Raw genomic sequence first — 17,209 nt, forward strand, 5'->3', positions numbered from 1 at the left:
TTCCGGAAACTCACAAGGCTAACCCCGTCATTTCACACCCAAAATACTTGCGGGCGTACCCGCCCCTTTTTTGGTGCCGTAAATAATCCCCAAAACGAGGGGCAGTTTTGGTTTTTACGATGAGGACAACAGCCGCGGGGGCCAAAGTGAAAAAGAAAAAGTTGATTGATGACATAATGAGAGAATAGGGGAAAGTGGAACCTCTCCTAATAAAAAGAAAAAATAAATTAATAATTTCATTTTTTTTTTTTTTTTTTTTTTATAAATAATAATATTACGGACGCGAAAGGAGATTGAAATAGAATTAATAAGGGGAGGTTGAGATCCGTAGCCCCAGTGGTCTCTTTGTCCCTTATCTCACTTTCTCGCCCCACAGGCAGATTTTCTTAGAGAGAGAGAGAGCCAAACCCAATTTTTGCAGAGAAGAAAGAAGAAAGAAGAAGAAGAAGAAGAAGAAGAAGAAGGCCAAAAGCCACCGCAAGCCCTAGAAGAAGAATCTATCTCGGCTTCACTAAGCTCGTCCTCGATCTGAGTCCGAAACCCTAGCCGGGACAACCAGACGGCGGCGGCTGCCGCGGCGGTGAGGATTTGTTTGTTTTTTTTTGTTATTGGTTTTCTGTTGTTTGCGGAAAGCCCTAGGCTTTGGTGCGGGTGGGGGATGACGGTGGCGTTTGGATTGGGGATTGATGTGAGCTGTGTTTGGGTGTAGGGAGATTTTATATATTATATTATATACAAAGGCGGCGACTTTGTGAGGGAGGAGGGATCTGGGAGGAGGCGGTGGTTGCGGTGTGAATAGGTTAGGGGAGGGTGTGGCTGCCCATGCAATTGGGTTGGTTTTGATGCCGCCAGAACCATTGTCGTGGGATCGGAAGGACTTCTTGAAGGAGAGGAAGCACGAGAGGTCGGAGTCGCTGGGACCGGTGGCGCGATGGAGGGACTCGCCTCATCACGCGCCCAGGGAGTTCAACAACCGCTGGCAGTCCGCCGAGTTTCGCAGACCGCCAGGTATGTGTGGTTTATTCTTTCAATTAGGTTTTTTTTTGTTGATGTTTAGATTTAGGGTTATTTGGCACTGATTTGGGGTTGTGGTTTTCTGATTGGTTTGGGTTTGCCGGAGTTCGAATTGAGCCGGGTTGTTTGCACCGTCAATCGGTTTTTTTTTTTGTGATTCTGTTGATTCAGTACTGCTGATTATGGACGATGTTGTTGTTAGTGTATTTTTGGGGATTGATTAGATAGGCTTTCATGAGTATCTTTAGATCTGTGAATTTGGGGATCTGTGATTGAGTGATATGTAGTTTATCTCTTTTGATTTTTTCCTTGGAAAATAGTTTGGATTGGTTTCTATTGACTTTTTGATTTTTTTTTTCTTACCTTTTTGTTCGATTATTTTATGAAGGTCATGGTAAACAGGGTGGTTGGCACATGTTTTCGGATGATTCTGGTCATGGATATGCATCTTCTCGGTCCAGCGAGAAGATGCTGGAGGATGAGAGCTTCCGGCCGTCGTTTTCACGTGGGGAGGGACGGTATGGCAGGAATGGTAGGGATAGTAGAGGGTCTTATAACCCGAGGGACTGTAAAGGACATTCTTGGGAAACCAGCAGTCTGTCTCCCAACACCCCCGGGAGGCCAAATGATATGAATAATGAACAAAGGCCTCAGGATGATAATATGACATACTCATCTAATCCGCATTCTGACTTTGGGAGCACATGGGATCAGATTCAGTTGAAAGACCACCTTGATAGGACGGGTGGTTCCAATGGTATAGCTGCTGGCCAGAAATGTGATAGAGAGAATTCCCTGGGCTCAATGGATTGGAGGCATCTTAAATGGTCACGGTCTGGAAGCATGTCTTCACGTGGTTCAGGTTTCAGCCACTCAAGTAGTTCGAAAAGCATTGGGGCCATAGATTCCAGTGAAGCAAAGACTGAGTCGCAGCCGAAAAATGCAACTCCGGTGCAGTCTCCTTCAGGGGATGCTACTGCCTGTGTGACATCTGCTGCACCATCTGAGGAGACAAATTCTAGGAAAAAGCCACGCCTTGGATGGGGCGAGGGACTGGCAAAGTATGAGAAAAAGAAAGTTGACCCAGCTGATGTTATCATGAACAAAGATGGGGCTGTCTGTCCTGTTGGTAATATGGAACCTGTCCAATCTTTCAGTTCACACTTGGCCGATAAAAGCCCCAGGGTCACGATGCTTTCGGATTGTGCATCTCCTGCAACTCCATCCTCTGTTGCTTGCAGTTCCTCTCCAGGTACATTTTTGCTTTTCTTACTATTTGAACAGACATGGAATTGATATTCTACGAGATTGGGATCTTTCATTAGAACTATTATGCTGCCATTTACTTACTGCTTTCTATTCAATGCAAGTCGCTGAAATGTAATATAAGATGCGTGTGATTTTGATGTTAGTTATACCTGAAGTTGGGAGATGAAATCGTCTCCTTGACTGTTATGGGAAGTTTTTGTTTTGGTCCATTGTTTACACATCATCATTGAGTTGTTGTTTGTTGGTACGGGGAGTGCCTGCAGACCGATGAAGTTTGACTTACTTGGCTCTTACACACACCTCTATGCACATACACATATATAGTCGTATGTAAATATTCAGATAAAAGTCTGTATAAGAGTAAGCAAGTGATGGCTATAATGCAGCTTGACACTGAAATTTTGTAACTTGCATTGTCAGGTGTATTTTCTGTAAAAGTTAATCACTGTCTTGTCATTATTTCTTTTTCATATAGTTGTGTGTCTGTCAATAGTCTTCCCTTTATATATTCAGACAGTTTTCATCATATTAATATTTTCATTGTTTAAACAGGTGTTGAAGAGAAACCATTTGGCAAGGCAGCCGGTGTTGATAATGATTGTAATTTATATCGTTCTCCTGGTCCTGAGCTTCAGAGTCATCAAGAGGGATTTTCGTCCAAATTAGAAAAGCTGGATTATAATTCCCTAGCTAATGTTACCTCATCATTACATGAATTGCTCCAGTCTGATGATCCAAGTCCCATGGATTCTAGTACAATGAGACCTACTGCAATGAACAAGTTGCTTATATGGAAAGGTGATATTTCAAAAGTATTGGAGGTGACTGAATCAGAAATTGATTTGCTTGAAAACAAACTGAAGATATTGAACTCTGATTCTAGGGACAGCTGTGCAGCAGCTTCCAGTTCTTTGCCTGTTGAGGAGAGTGATAAATCTGGCAAAGAACACGCTACTGCCAAAAATTTGATCACCAGACCTACTCCATTGCAAATTTTTTCTTCTGAGGATACAGATCCAGAGAAGTTGGCCCTTGGTAATGGAGAACAGGGAGAGTCCTGTGGTGTTAAGGATCAAGATATGGATAGTCCTGGAACAGCAACGTCAAAATTTGTTGAACAGTTACCTTTGTTGAAGGTGGCTTCATCTGATATGGGGAATCCAAGTGGTTGTGCTGAGAACCAGGACCTAGTTCAAACGGCTGAAAGGGATGTAGAATGCTTAGTGGCTGGTAAAGATGAAGAAAAAAGTGACCTGTCTGCGCATGGAAATAGTAGAATGCTTTTAGTTAGTGAGATAGTTGCACCTGTTTCTGATGGTTTGGATCTTTGTGCTGGTGTAGTAGATACATTATGTGATTCTATATTTTCTTCCAATAAAGAATCTGCAAATAGAGCGTCTGACATATTTAATAAGCTGTTGCCCAAAGATAACTGTGAAGTTGATATTTCGGGACTTGGTATTTCCTCATCATGGAAGAATGATTCATTGATCAAAGAGAAGTTCAAAGCAAGGAAGCGGCGTTTAAGGTTTATGGAGAGAGTCATAACCTTAAAATATAAGGCCCATCAGCAATTGTGGAAGGAAGACGTCCGTTTGCTTTCAGAGCGAAAATATCGTCCAAAATCTCACAAAAAATGTGATTTAGGATTGCGGAACACCACTAATGGGTACCAAAAGCATCGCTCTTCCATTCGCGCCCGTTTTTCTACACCTGGTAAGAATCCATCCCCCTTTTTTTTTGCAAGTGTTTTCTCTACCTTATATTGTTGAGTTTTTTTTGTACTGTGGTGTCATAAAAACGATGAAAAGCAATTGAATTCCACTCATCACATAAACCACATATGAAACTTTTTGTCCATTTTGTTTTAAAATCAAATTCATCAATCATAATGGCGAATAGGGGTAAGCCAATTCATGTATTATACATTAACAGTTAGAGCTTGAAATTATACATTTGCAACTATCTGTACACGGAGGCTCACATGTTTGTCAGTGGAGTGTTCTTTTGAAAACCTGTGGGTGGGGCTAAAAATCAGGAGGCAAAATACCTAGAGTTGAGCATTTAACATATGCTGGTTAAAGAATGGAAACAAGTTGGGTTTCTAAATGGAAGAGCCAGAAGTAAGACTCACCATAGTAGAGAAATATGCTGTAGTCCTTTCTGCATGAGTCCAATTTTTACTGTCTCCTCAACCAAGTATCTTTCAAGACAATTTGGTTGTCTAGGTGGCTAGTTCTTCATTTTTAAACTCTAGTTCCTCTTCCATTGACAGGTAGATAACTAGGTCTAGGGCTATGGTAAACCGTGTATGTATGGAAGAGATATTTTTCTTTATTTGAAGCTCAGCTCTACAGGCAGTAGATACCCTGTGTTCTGTTAGTAATTATTATTCTAGGTTTGGGTAGGTTGGTTGGGCATTGCTTGGACAGAAGTGTGGCAAAGGAGTAAAGACATCATACCACAGTGGTATGAATCTGGGTATACAGAATACAGACTTGAGTGAGGCTCTATAGTAACACCGGTTGATCAAAAGATGATTCAACGAGGCTGACGTATATACTTCTGCATGTTGGCTGGTTGTCAATAAGCAATTTAGGGATAAAAGAAAGATAGAAAAATTAGTATTTGTTGGTAAAATTTGTGGATTTTTTAATTTTCTTTGCTCACAAGCTTGAATATGCATTGTGAAAATGTAGTGATATGTCTATGCTGGGTTGTTGGTGCCTGCATTGTGTCGGTCTAGTGAATATTCTGTGACCTGTAATCTTAGCGAAAGTTGTTCTTATCTGTCTATGGTTTTTGGCAAGTGTTGTTTTACATTGGATGGTAGTGGTGTACATGTTAAGGGGTGAGAGTAATTGAATCGGTCTAAATGGTTTCTGTAGATAAACCTTCGATGATTCATATTGGATGGTAGAATTTTATGTTGAATGGTGATACTTTGTTGATTCATGCACTGTCTATGTTGGCCTGAGTCAGCTTTGTTCTCTGGAGTGATGGTCTTTTATATTATTCCCTGTATTACTGCGACTGATCATTGTATATATGATAAATAATTGATTCAATGTTTTTGTAATAATGATTTGGCGAAACAATTTTCTTAACATGGATTTTAATTTTTTTTTTCGCAGCAGGAAATTTGAGCCTGGTTCCTACTAAAGAGGTTGAGAAGTTTGCTAACAAGGTGCTCTGTGATTCCCAAGTCAAGCTTTATAGGAATTCATTGAAGATGCCAGCCTTAATTTTGGACAAGAAGGAGAAGATTGTGACAAGGTTTGTTTCTAGTAATGGCTTAGTTGAAGATCCCTTCGCTGTTGAGAAGGAAAGGGCTTTGATTAACCCTTGGACACCAGAAGAAAAAGAAGCTTTCATTGAAAAGTTGGCGGTCTTTGGGAAAGATTTTAAAAAGATCGCCTCTTTTTTCGACCACAAGACAACTGCTGACTGTGTTGAGTTCTACTACAAGCATCACAAATCTGCTGCTTTTCAGAAAGCAAAGAAGAAGCCTGATATCTCTAAACTAGGAAAGTCCTCTGCCAATACCTACATGATTAACCCTGGGACAAAATGGAATCGTGAGGTGAATGCTGCTTCCCTTGATATTCTTGGTGCTGCTTCTGTGATGGCAGCTCAGGCTGATGGCAGTACAAGAAACCGGACTGGGCGTTTAATTTTAGGAGGTTACAAGAATATGAAGATATCACAGAGTGACGATGCGACTGTTGAAAGGTCGTGCAGTTTTGATGTTATTGGGAATGAGAGAGAAACAGCTGCTGCTGATGTTTTAGCAGGTATCTGTGGGTCTCTGTCTTCCGAGGCTGTCAGTTCTTGCATCACTAGTTCCATTGATCCTGGTGACGGTTGCCGGGAATGGAAGTGCCAGAAAGTTGATTCACTAGTAAGACGACCTTTGACACCTGATGTTATGCAAAGTGTTGATGATGAGACATGTTCAGATGAGAGTTGTGGTGAAATGGATCCTTCTGATTGGACAGATGAGGAGAAGTCTAGCTTTATACAGGCAGTGTCATCCCATGGTAAGGACTTTGCTATGATCTCACGATGTGTAAAAACGAGGTCCCAGAATCAATGCAAGGTTTTCTTTAGTAAGGCTCGGAAGTGCCTTGGGCTTGATTTGGTACATCCTCGGCGTGGAAATGAAGGAGCTTCTATTGTTGATGATGCTAATGGAGGTGGGAGTGATACTGAAGATGCCTGCGTTGTGGAAACTGGTTCTGGTATTTCCATTGATAAGTCGGGTTGTGAAATGAATGAGGACTTGCCATTGTCTGTTATGGACATGGATCATGAAGACTCTGATCCTGAAGAGACCATTAATTTGAAATGTGATCCACTGGGATCAGTGGAAAACAATGTGAAGGGAGAAGTTGACCATCTAGATAACAAGGCTCTCAAATCTTCTGATGCACTCCAGATGGAAGATAGGCCTAAGGTAGTTTTTGATGATGTCACCAACATCCATGATGTTGGTGACAGACTGTCCGAGTCAGTGCCTGCCCAGAGAAGTGAAGCATTTTCTGCTGATGCAGATGCTGTGAGAGATAATGTGGCTGAAAAGAGAAGTTTGGTTGCAGAGTCGCTCATTGGTGAGGGAATCAGCTCTGACCTACCTAAATTGGAGGGACAAGGTGAAAGATGCAATACAGATACAAGTGGATGTGGCTTACAAGTTTCAGCAAATGATTCTAATTCTAGTGGCAGTGCTTCTGACATGGCTGCTGAAGGTTCCTGTTCAGGTTTGGCTGCTGAGTGCCTGCATCAAGTGTCGGTTGAGTTGAATTCTATGCAAAAGTCGTCTGTCAATTCATTGTCACATGAGAATCTTCTTGCTACTGCAATTTCAGTGCCGGAAAATTCTGCTGTAGTTGAATATGGGAAAGCCATTAACCAAGATAGGTTGTCATCAACATCAGATCTGCAGGAGGGTAGAGATAAGCAGTCCTTATCTGTTGGTGGAGATGATTGTCACAAGCACTTGCCTGGTCTTCCAGTATTGACAAATATTGATCCAGCCCATGTTCTCAGGGGTTATCCATTGCACATGGCGACGAAGAAAGAGATCAATGGGCACATCAGTTCTGGTAACTTATCTGAAGTACGAAACCTTTCAAAGCCAGACGGGCCAAAAGATTGCCTTCTTCAGTTTGGTAACTGCAGACCCCGAAGTTCTCAGGATTTTCCACTTGCGCATCAAAAGATAGAGCGCCGAACTGATACTACAAAAGCCCATTCATGGAGTTCATCAGATACGGATAAACCGAGCAGGAATGGTGATGTGAAACTGTTCGGTAAGATACTCACCAATACCTCCAAGTCCAGTTCCAGTATCCAGGAGAATGAAGAAAAGGGGTCCAATATCCATAATTTAAGCAACAAGTCATCTAACTTAAAATTCAGCGGGCATCATAACTTAGATGGAAACTCTGGCGTCCTGAAGTTTGATAGTAGTAATTATGCTGGCCTTGAGAATGTTCCCAGGAGGAGTTACAGCTTTTGGGAAGGGAACAAAGTACAAAATGGGCATCCATCTTTTCCTGATTCGGCCATCTTGCTTGCCAAGTACCCTGCAGCTTTTGGTAACTTTCCTACATCCTCGTCCAAATTGGAACAGGCAGTTGTTAGGAACAATGAGGGCCATGTAAATGGTGCATCAGTTTTTCCTTCAAGGGAAATTAGTAGCAGCAGCAGTAGTGGAATTGTTGATTATCATCAGGTGTTCAGTAGGCATCGTGATGGTGGTGCCAAAGTGCCACCATTTACAGTAGATGTGAAGCAGAGGCAAGACATATTTGATGTTTCAAGACGAAATGGGTTTGAATCAAGTTTACAGCAGCAAGGAAGGGGGATTGCCGGAATGAATGTGGTAGGGAGAGGGGGAATTATGGTAGGAGGGCCATGCACAGGTGTTTCAGATCCTGTGGCTGCCATAAGAATGCACTATGCGAAAACGGAACAGTATGGAGGGCAGGGGAGCATCATCAGGGAGGAGGAGTCGTGGAGAGGCAAGGGTGACATAGGGAGGTAGTAGATGTGCCTGAGGGCCTTGAGAAACGGGTCCTCGGCGGCAAATTCCTTTATTTGCTGTGTCCTGTATAATAGTTTTTGCGTTTGTTCATTTAGTGACAAGGTAGGGCAGTTCTTTTTGGTAAAATGCTTTAGGTGCTTGTAATATTGCAGCAGCTTTGTATTTGTTGTATTTTATCAAAATACAGAAAAATAAACTGCAAAAGTTGAAGTTGGGAAGATTATTCAGTTTATGAGCTCTTACCTGGTGTCTCTTTGCCTTCACAAGTGCATATTTGACCTGGTTCAACTCCTATTTTCTCTACCAAAAATCCAATACCCTTTCTGTTCTTTATATCAGAGACTTAAATTCTTCTGCTAATAAATCCTTCACCTTTCACCATCCACTGGCATTGCAAGGCAAAACTTCAGGTTAAAATACAGATATTCAATTATAAATCATTCCTCAATAGCTTTTGCCCTACTGTTGAAAATAGTTCACTCAAGTTCTGTTTCCTTTTGTATGCATCACTTAACGCTACTAAGTTCTTCGATTTCTTCTCGAGTCCGGAGGACAAGTGGGAGAGGTGCTGTAATTTTGATTACCTGAGATAACATGATAACTTCATGATGATGAAACATACACCTCCTTGTGGAGAGACTTTGATATTGAATAACCTAAATGATGACTTTCAGGCACATGTATGTATTATACAAGATTTTGCCTGGACTCGGTAAGTAAATGCTATTTATCAATTACCTCATTGGATGATGGGTGAGAGAGAACCACTTGATGAGCATGCAAGTTATAACCACAATCTCCAGGAACAGGCTTTGTAGGCCTCTTGAACCCTCTGCATGAAATGTAAAGGATAATGTAACTTGAAGAATAACTCAAATTGGGAGTCACTACATCTTCATCTTCTTTTCTCAATTTCAGCTGTTCATTCCTCCACAAAAAGGATGCCATGCCAACTTCAACTTTGTTGTTGACAAGGCTTTACGTTTAATGAAACATCACTATGAAACCTAAATCTCATCAGAAACCACTTTGCTAAGGTTTTAGACTAATTAGTTCAAGAAACAGCCGATACTATAGAATCCATTGAGTGAACAATACTGATGACCGATGTTTGGCCATCTTTTGCTGACATCAATCTTAGAACTTGGGAATCACTACAACACCAGTTTTCTTGGTAACTATCATTCTCCATCACTAAAATACCGGTTTTCTAGGTAGCTATCATTCTCCATCAAACAAGCTAAACTATAGATCATACTCTGATCACCTTCAGATCAACAACAGGACAGTTGTTGCCATCCAACAACAAAGCAAGAAAGAAACGACAGGAAAAAAAACCTGGTTTATCAGTTATAGCATATCCCTACCCGTCATCTGCAAAACTTTCATCTACAAAGTCAGATCCCAAGCACTTTGGTTGTCCACCAGCAACATATAGAGGATCTCCTGTTAAAAGGAAATAGATGAGTCTCAAACTCGTACTGCTCTTTGAACACATGTTAGGATTTCAAAAGTATCTTAAGAAGCACGGTTTGGGAGGACACCTGACCTGTGACCAGGCATTGAAAAGTTTACCTAGCAAGGGATGTCCTATGAAAGAAAGATGAATGCGTATTTGATGTGGTCTCCCTGACTGAATCTCTACCTGTTAGAATACCAATATGCTAATGTAAGGACTTTAAATCCAAAGAGCAGAACTAAACCTAACATGATTTTATGCCCCTCATAGACTTCAGGTATCTTTTTATTGTATTTGTAACCTTAAATTGGAATTAATTCCTTTTGAATTCTAATGGATGTCAAATAGAATATCAAGATTGGTGTTGCAAACACTATTTTCTGTCAAAGACTCCTGTTGATACAATTGTTTGTTACTATGGTGTTTTATTTGAACATCGATAAAGTTTGCATTCAAGAAACAACGCAGAATATATGAAATTTTAAGTCCTTTTGTCTAGTATATCCTGAAGTTTAAAATTGGTAAAAAACTAAAAATTGGGGTACCTGTACGATTGTGTGATTTTTCTGCATGTCCCTCTCAAGAACTTCTACTTTGCTCAGAGCTGGTTTTCCTGGTGAAGTAAAAGAATATAACAAAGGGGTAAGTATGATGGGGTATAGATAATTTGATGAAAATCAGGTGTTTCCCGAACATGGGTTGATAAAAACCAAGAACTCAATACAGATGCTGACTGGTGCAAGAAAACAGTGACATGACTAAATGATCACCGGCTATCTTTTAGAATCATGATGAACAACTGGATGTCTCTTACAGATATATAAGCTACTCAACAGATGAGAGACGTGATAAACCTGTGGGAGAAGCAACATACAGCCCTTTAGCCACACCAGGATATCGCACAGTTCCAATTGGTTGCTTAACAATCACCTGTAGTAATTTTCAAATCCCACAATCTGTTGCATAAATAATTGCAATAAAGATTGACTAAGAAGACAGCATAAACAAATTACAACAAGACCTTGGGATTGGTTCCCGTACCATTGTAACATTTTTTTTAGTATCCACGCAAAAATTCTCAGCAAAACATAAAAATGAATTTTTTTTTGTTTTTCATGAAAAATGTGTGCTATAGCAAGGCACTTTGACCAAACTAGGGTTAAATGACTAGTCATTGCTAAAACCTATTTTGGTTCCATTTTCCCCTGCACAATGAGGTTCATAGATGAGCACAGCCTAAAAACCAAGTATGCAACTTTAGATCAAAGAAGCTATAGAAACAGTGGGACAGAAATGGTCTCTGAGATACCAACATTAAGATTGCACATGAAGACATAGTCACACACAAACTGAGTCTCATGAGATATTATTACCTCGTCCTCACAAAGTATCCCGGTCACTAGTGCCCGGTATATCTTTGAGATTTTCCTTATTGTATGCAGCTTCATGTTGGTGTCACTGCATTGTCGATTTTCCTTATTAGTCATTGCAAATAAAGTGAATAAAATAATGTCTTCTCATCATGATTGTTAACCATATAATAAAAATAAAAAACTAAAAGCAGGTTCAAGCAAGATTGAACATGTCATTGCTTTAACCTGTCATCTCCAATATGGGATGTCCCATCAGCAAAATATGCTGCAAGTTGAGTTTTGGCATGCTTCGTCTTTGCACATAGCAGTATTCCTAGAACAATTTTACACCAGTTAATCAGAAGAACAATCAAGAATAACAATTATTGTCGGTAAATTAACAATAGAAAGGAGATAGACCAGTAAAACTGGAAAGTGAGGAATGTATTTGAATAAAAGGATCTTGTGGTTCTTAGATGTCTCTGTGAGAGACGTAGTAAATATCACTAAACCATTTATTTTATATGGTACAACTTGGCACCGAAATGTATATCTGCAACGAAATCAAAACGACAAAAAAAAAAGAAAAAAAAGAAACCCAACTGGCATACCATGTATATAAATTACTACAATGAAACTTCGAGACCCAAAATGATAAAACAATCATGTGTTTTTATTCGCTATGTTGCAATGCACATAAGATCTCTAATTATAAAGATTTCAGAAGTTCTTGATGAGCATAGGTTGTAACCTTGATTCAAACATGCCCAAAGCCATGCCTAAAAAAGCTAAGCACATTGATTTGAAAAGAAAAAAGAAAATAATTAGGGATATCATCATTTAGGCCAGCTTTGAAATTATGTGCTACCTGAAGTGCCCCTTCCTAGGCGATGAACAGGAACTGGATGTGATTCTTGGCATGCTAAGTGATGGATCTTCTGAGTTTGCCGCCATAGGAGCTGTGTTAGAACTGTCCGTTGCTGAAAAAGACCTCCAGGTAAAACTTGCAGCCCGCCTGGCTTATTCAAAGCAATCTGAACACATGTTTGCAACGTTATGTCAAGCAGAGTCACCATCAAAATGGATGAAATCAAACAATACTGACCACATTCTATCCCAGAGAAACCACAGGATGCTTTATTTGGTTGCTAATATATTGTTTGAAAAGAAAAGTCATCTTAAGAATCTTTATGTTGTTGGCTCTTAGGAACCAGATCAATTTGAAATACTAATCTGATATGCTCAGATAAAACTGAACCAAGGATCTACCTCACCCGAACCCACCTCATCCCTTTACTACCAAGGCAATGCTCAGGTGGCAATTTGGCAAGATTTCATCATGTTCTATTTCGTTATGTTCTTGGATATTCTCCAAAATCAGCTACAATACATTGAGATATATACATATTGAAGCATTCAGTCAAACAAAAACATATCTTTACATGATAACATTTATATAATAATACCAAACACAATGATAACAGTGACCTAAATCTCTTACAGTGCAGAAATTCCGTACTTTCAATCACAACTGTCACCACATGAGTTACTTCACACTACCTTCACCACGAATATACTTATCCTAGGTGTTTAGCATCACTGATAATAACCAAAAAGAAGCAAACTGTCACAGGTTTAAGACATTTACCATATCATCATCCTCATATAGAACCTCGAGCAAGTATGGCGCATCCGGCTCTCTCCATGCAAGCCTATGATAGACCAATTCCGAACCAACCCTAACCAAATGCATTACATTAAGAAAAAACACATAAGAATCTTGCTTTATGCACAAGGAGCATGCGCAGCATAGAAACAACAGTATCCACACAAAAAAATTAACACCTGAGAATCGTATTCGAATCTCTAACTACTTCTCCATCAACTGTTATCTGTACACCAACAAAGCAAAGCTGTGAATTTCCAAAGCAGATGTTCATTTCTCACAACAAACTCTCCATGATTTCGAAAATATTCGAACCTGTCCGTTTCGGATTCTCTGCAGCCAACTGCTCCACTATCAGTACAAATTCAAAATCAATTGTTCAAGCAAACACAGCTTCTTCGAATTTGAAGCAATCATAATCAACAGAACTTGAAGAAAGATGAACAACTTCTTACCCTTGCAACGGAGCTGAGCTCTTGTATTTGCTAGAGTAGAATTCTATCAGTGTCAATTCTGTAAATTCACACAAGTCCAAAGCGCCGATGTTAAGCGATTCAGCTACGTTCGGAATACGCAGAGAAGAAGAAGAAGAAGAGAGAAAGAGAGAAGTACCGGAATCGGAGGGTTTAACGACGTCGTTGTATGACAAGCCGTCGTTGAGATCGGGCCACGGCAATCCGAAAGTTTGAGTTGATAGCGAAGAGGTCGACATTGAATATCGGAACGGCGTTCCGGCGAAAGGCTGGAGGTTCGAGTCGACGTCGTCGTTTCAGGGGCGGTGTCCGATTCCCCAACTGATTCAAAAAGTTTGTTGCGTTTGCCAAACTGACTTGTGTGATGTGGAGTTACGAGTTTTGACGGTTTACTTTTACCGCCATGAAAGGAAGGCGCATATTTAATTATTTATTGGCCTATGGGATTAGCAAACCAATGGTAAACTGGTAGATGGTAATTTTTCGATTTTGATTGGTGAGTTGTGAGTCGGTAATTGTATTTACTATCATGTTAAACCACACCGATGTTTTGTATGGAATCGTTCGATTTGATCGTGAATTTGAATTTCCTGTCATGTTAAACTACACTGATGGCTAATATAGAATGGTTAGAGATGTTTAGTATGGAACCGTTACATATGATCTATGAAATCGTTGGACATGATCTAGAATTTGCATTTACTATCATGTTAAAATTGCACTGTTTCTAAGTACGGAATAAGTTGGATATGATTTAGACTTGCTTGCTCAAATCTACTTTGCACTTGAGAAGATGTAAGTGGATAATTTTTACTGTTCCTTCTTTTAAAATTTTTTGGCCAAAAGACTATAGCCAACCATCTTGATATTCTCTGAATGAAATTATAGCCAGGACCGTAGCGCTAAACTACACTAATTGTTAGTATGGAATCGTTGGATCTGATCTGATCTTTGGTTGGCCCCTAGTCCAACTTAGCTTAAATGCATTCGAAGTCGTAACAACATTCGTCAGAGGAGTCTGCATTAGACATATTCAAATTGGTTTACCTAAAATGATAATTATGCACGAATCTGGAGTTTACCTAACTGAAATGGAGATATCCAGAATTCTAGACTTCCTCTCAAGTGTAAAGTTTGGAAGGTGATGAATATGTCTCAAAATGCAAAAGACCTTGAACAATTCCCTGGCGGTAATAAATAAAAAAACATTGATAGAGAAATCGTTGTATTACATTTTTATTCACTCGATTCTTTAAAGGGCAAGGGCAGTGTCTAGAGGCACAAATGAATCCGCTCCACTAAGTACAGAGAATTACAACCCTGTGATACACAAAGGAATGATGGATATCAACGCCATCAAATTTCAAACAAATTAGCAGAACACATCGGTTGACGAAGAAGGGCGTGAGACCTGCAGAGCAACTGAATTCCACTCCTCAATCTCAGTGCAATGACCAGATTTCGCTTCAACAACCTGGAACTGGCTTTTCATCCCACCGACAGAGGTTTCAGTCTTCTTGATCTGAACAGAGGTTTCAGTCAAAGCCGAGTTTTTAGCTGCCTTTGCCTTCAGACGGTAGCGCTCTGCTCTAGACCCAATCACCTGTCCTAATATAGATGCTGCAATGGTAAACGCCATAGCCGACTTAGGCATCAACACAGACTTTCGAAGTACCGCTATGAATGGAACAGCTGCATGCACAGCAGCAAACCAAGATGGGGAAAATTTCTTGGTGTGCTCTCTCCATATCCCTAAAGGAACATTGGCTGCCATTCCCAGTGCTCCAATCACAAGCACTTTTGCAGGCAGGGGTTGTGGGCGGAGGTTCTTTGCAAATGCAGTTTTTGCCAGAGCTGCTCGCGCTGCAACTATTGCTGGTGGGCACTTAACTTTCATGCCTGGAGGGAGCTGCAAAGCCTTTGCAACAAGTGGAATGACACCACTAACAGCACGGAATGACTTTGCAATCGGACAGTTTCCACTTTGCAGCCACTCGTTACTTGCTGCCTCGTGATTAGAGTTTCCTCCCTGAAACATCAAATGCTAAATTGGTAAGTAAATCACAAATACAGATTCTACAAACAATATGAACTTACAAAGCTGTAGTAAAATCACAAGCAGTTTAAAAAACTATAATAATAATATTCCAATTGCTCAATAAGCTGGGAAATTTGTAGTATGAAGCAACAATCACTTTACCTTCGAAGAAGACCCCTTTTTCGAGGAATTAGACTTCTTTTGCATTTTCTTCCACTTCTCAGAGAATGCATCAAAGCCGAAAGGTCCTCCAGGTCCAAAGGATGAGAGACTGATAGTAGCTGCCTTTGCAGCTAATGGATTAAACATGCATGGGGCTGGTTGATGCTCAACTTTCTCAGAATGCTCAAATGATCGTCCAGAAAGAGGGACTACTCCATCACTCCCATGGAAAAGCTTAAATGCCATGTCAAAATTAGGACCATCTTCAAAAATTGGACCTTTGCTGGCTGCACGCACCTGATCAAGAAAAGCAGACAGTAGTATCAAAAAGCCTGAATTTCAAACCAATTATAACAAATGCTAAACTGTCGGTGAAAGAATGCAGCCACCAAAACAAAATGCCGGCTTAGCTTGCCCATTTTAAGTGTTTCATAGTTTGAGGTCAAAAGTGAGTTCATGTTTAGTTAGTTGCCCGACCCAAATTCTTCATGAGCAGCTCTAAGTGCATCTAAATGTGTACTAGTAATTACTAAACGAAATAGAGACCTGGAATTAACCAAAACTACCCTCACAGTAACATACACAGCAATATCAGCAGGAGGAAACGACTCACCGGCATCGGGAAAGCCATGGAGGACATGGAGGAGAAGGAAAAATTGGTGGGCTCATTAATGTTCCTCAAAAATGGACACCTAAGAATGTCTACCGGAGAAGGCGTCAAGTCCTCATTCGCACCTTTGAAAAAGCACTCCATTTCTACCTCTTTAGAAAAAAATTAACCTGCACAGGAGGAGGAAAAGAAAAATCAACAACACTCTCATGGCCGACACACGCCTCCTCTTAATAATAACCACAAATCTTCACCACAGCCCATACAAACTCTTAATCGCTACAATCAAAACATCATTAAGAGAGCAAAACTTCGAATCCAGCTACACCCAAAACACAAAGATCTCATACAATTCCAAAATCGAGAAAATTCCTTTTACTCATACAACAATCCCATGGGCTTCCTGATTACATTTCAGAAAAACCATTTGTAAATTTCACATCGAAATTCGATACCCAGAAGCAAAATTAAGCAAGCGATGACATTAGATATATGTTTCGAATTCCTAACCGAAAAGAAAGCAAAGATTACCGATTCAACAAAATCCAATACGATCCGAGAATCGGAGATAATAGATAATCGTACCTTGAGAGAGAGAGAGAGAAGAGGAGGAAGAAAGGTATCTCGATGAGTTGGTGTTAGGTGGAGACAGAATGGAGGAGCAGAGAGGGTGGGTATAATGATTATTGTGACTTTGTTTTTGTTTCTGTGGGAGAGGGGGCTGGAAACGACGTCGTGTTGAGCACACGCTTTTGATCTTCGAAGCCCTTTGAGCTCTCCAAATTGGAAAGTAAATGGGTCGGTCAGGGTTAAGGAGAATGGTCAGCGCTCTGTTGTTGAACGACTCCAACGGGGAGTGTGGGGGCCACGCGAATGGTTTGAGTAGCTGTCCGTGTGTGTGTATACCACGCCGCTGTTTTTTATTTATTTCTTGCCGCCGCTAAATTAAAATGAAATACGACTTTGTGTTCATGAGCTTAATTAAGCACGTGTTAGGGGTTGAATAATGTGTTCAATGATCATTTATGGTGAGACTTGAGACTTAACCTACATTTGATTCATGTTATTAAAATTTACATTTGATTTCATTTTGATGTACACATTAGGTTCGAAAATT

The 17,209-nt window shown here is 40.3% G+C and overlaps 3 protein-coding genes across 6 annotated transcripts; 1 reads left to right on the forward strand and 2 right to left on the reverse strand.

Moving 5' to 3' along the window:
- The first annotated feature begins 343 nt into the window (after positions 1-343).
- LOC133714114 (uncharacterized) lies at positions 344-8,574 on the forward strand. Of its 3 annotated transcripts, XM_062140192.1 has the most exons (5): positions 344-580; positions 710-1,008; positions 1,403-2,266; positions 2,836-3,999; positions 5,418-8,574. In XM_062140192.1, the coding sequence occupies exons 2-5, from the start codon at positions 843-845 to the stop codon at positions 8,330-8,332; spliced, it is 5,109 nt and encodes a 1,702-aa protein (XP_061996176.1). In that variant the 5' UTR covers positions 344-580; positions 710-842; the 3' UTR covers positions 8,333-8,574. The 3 variants fall into 3 exon arrangements, with proteins under 3 accessions (XP_061996176.1, XP_061996175.1, XP_061996177.1); XM_062140191.1 differs by having other exon boundaries at positions 344-1,008; XM_062140193.1 differs by having other exon boundaries at positions 344-1,008; positions 5,421-8,574.
- A 115-nt stretch (positions 8,575-8,689) lies between these two features.
- Positions 8,690-13,661, reverse strand: LOC133714115 (RNA pseudouridine synthase 5). Its single transcript, XM_062140194.1, has 14 exons — positions 13,422-13,661; positions 13,265-13,322; positions 13,125-13,152; positions 12,989-13,035; positions 12,792-12,882; positions 12,012-12,177; positions 11,390-11,477; positions 11,165-11,249; positions 10,646-10,721; positions 10,337-10,404; positions 9,908-9,977; positions 9,700-9,778; positions 9,071-9,164; positions 8,690-8,916 (listed from the first exon to the last, which is right to left on the reverse strand). The coding sequence occupies exons 1-14, from the start codon at positions 13,519-13,521 to the stop codon at positions 8,839-8,841; spliced, it is 1,128 nt and encodes a 375-aa protein (XP_061996178.1). The 5' UTR covers positions 13,522-13,661; the 3' UTR covers positions 8,690-8,838.
- Positions 13,662-14,467: 806 nt separating this feature from the next.
- On the reverse strand, positions 14,468-16,854 carry LOC133715679 (uncharacterized). 2 transcript variants are annotated; one of them, XM_062142284.1, is made up of 4 exons: positions 16,624-16,854; positions 16,096-16,262; positions 15,483-15,779; positions 14,468-15,311 (listed from the first exon to the last, which is right to left on the reverse strand). In XM_062142284.1, exons 2-4 carry the CDS (start codon positions 16,234-16,236, stop codon positions 14,655-14,657), a joined length of 1,095 nt encoding a protein of 364 aa, XP_061998268.1. In that variant the 5' UTR covers positions 16,237-16,262; positions 16,624-16,854; the 3' UTR covers positions 14,468-14,654. The 2 variants fall into 2 exon arrangements, with proteins under 2 accessions (XP_061998268.1, XP_061998267.1); XM_062142283.1 differs by having other exon boundaries at positions 16,678-16,853.
- Between the last annotated feature and the right edge of the window lie 355 nt (positions 16,855-17,209).

Source organism: Rosa rugosa, chromosome 6 (genome assembly GCF_958449725.1).
Source record: "Rosa rugosa chromosome 6, drRosRugo1.1, whole genome shotgun sequence".
Taxonomy (NCBI): Eukaryota; Viridiplantae; Streptophyta; class Magnoliopsida; order Rosales; family Rosaceae; genus Rosa; species Rosa rugosa.

Excerpts from the sequence above, each read along its gene's own strand:
- LOC133714114 (XM_062140191.1), top strand. The coding sequence starts at position 843 with ATGCCGCCAGAACCATTGTCGTGGGATCGGAAGGACTTCTTGAAGGAG. Across the intron at positions 1,009-1,402 it reads CGAGTTTCGCAGACCGCCAG|GTCATGGTAAACAGGGTGGT; the intron begins GTATGTGTGGTT and ends TATTTTATGAAG. Across the intron at positions 4,000-5,417 it reads CGCCCGTTTTTCTACACCTG|CAGGAAATTTGAGCCTGGTT; the intron begins GTAAGAATCCAT and ends TTTTTTTCGCAG.
- LOC133714115 (XM_062140194.1), bottom strand. The coding sequence starts at position 13,521 with ATGTCGACCTCTTCGCTATCAACTCAAACTTTCGGATTGCCGTGGCCC. Across the intron at positions 13,036-13,124 it reads AGAGAATCCGAAACGGACAG|ATAACAGTTGATGGAGAAGT; the intron begins GTTCGAATATTT and ends GTTGGTGTACAG. Across the intron at positions 9,978-10,336 it reads AAAATCACACAATCGTACAG|GTAGAGATTCAGTCAGGGAG; the intron begins GTACCCCAATTT and ends GTATTCTAACAG.
- LOC133715679 (XM_062142284.1), bottom strand. The coding sequence starts at position 16,236 with ATGGAGTGCTTTTTCAAAGGTGCGAATGAGGACTTGACGCCTTCTCCG. Across the intron at positions 15,780-16,095 it reads CCATGGCTTTCCCGATGCCG|GTGCGTGCAGCCAGCAAAGG; the intron begins GTGAGTCGTTTC and ends TTTCTTGATCAG. Across the intron at positions 15,312-15,482 it reads AAAAGGGGTCTTCTTCGAAG|GGAGGAAACTCTAATCACGA; the intron begins GTAAAGTGATTG and ends TTGATGTTTCAG.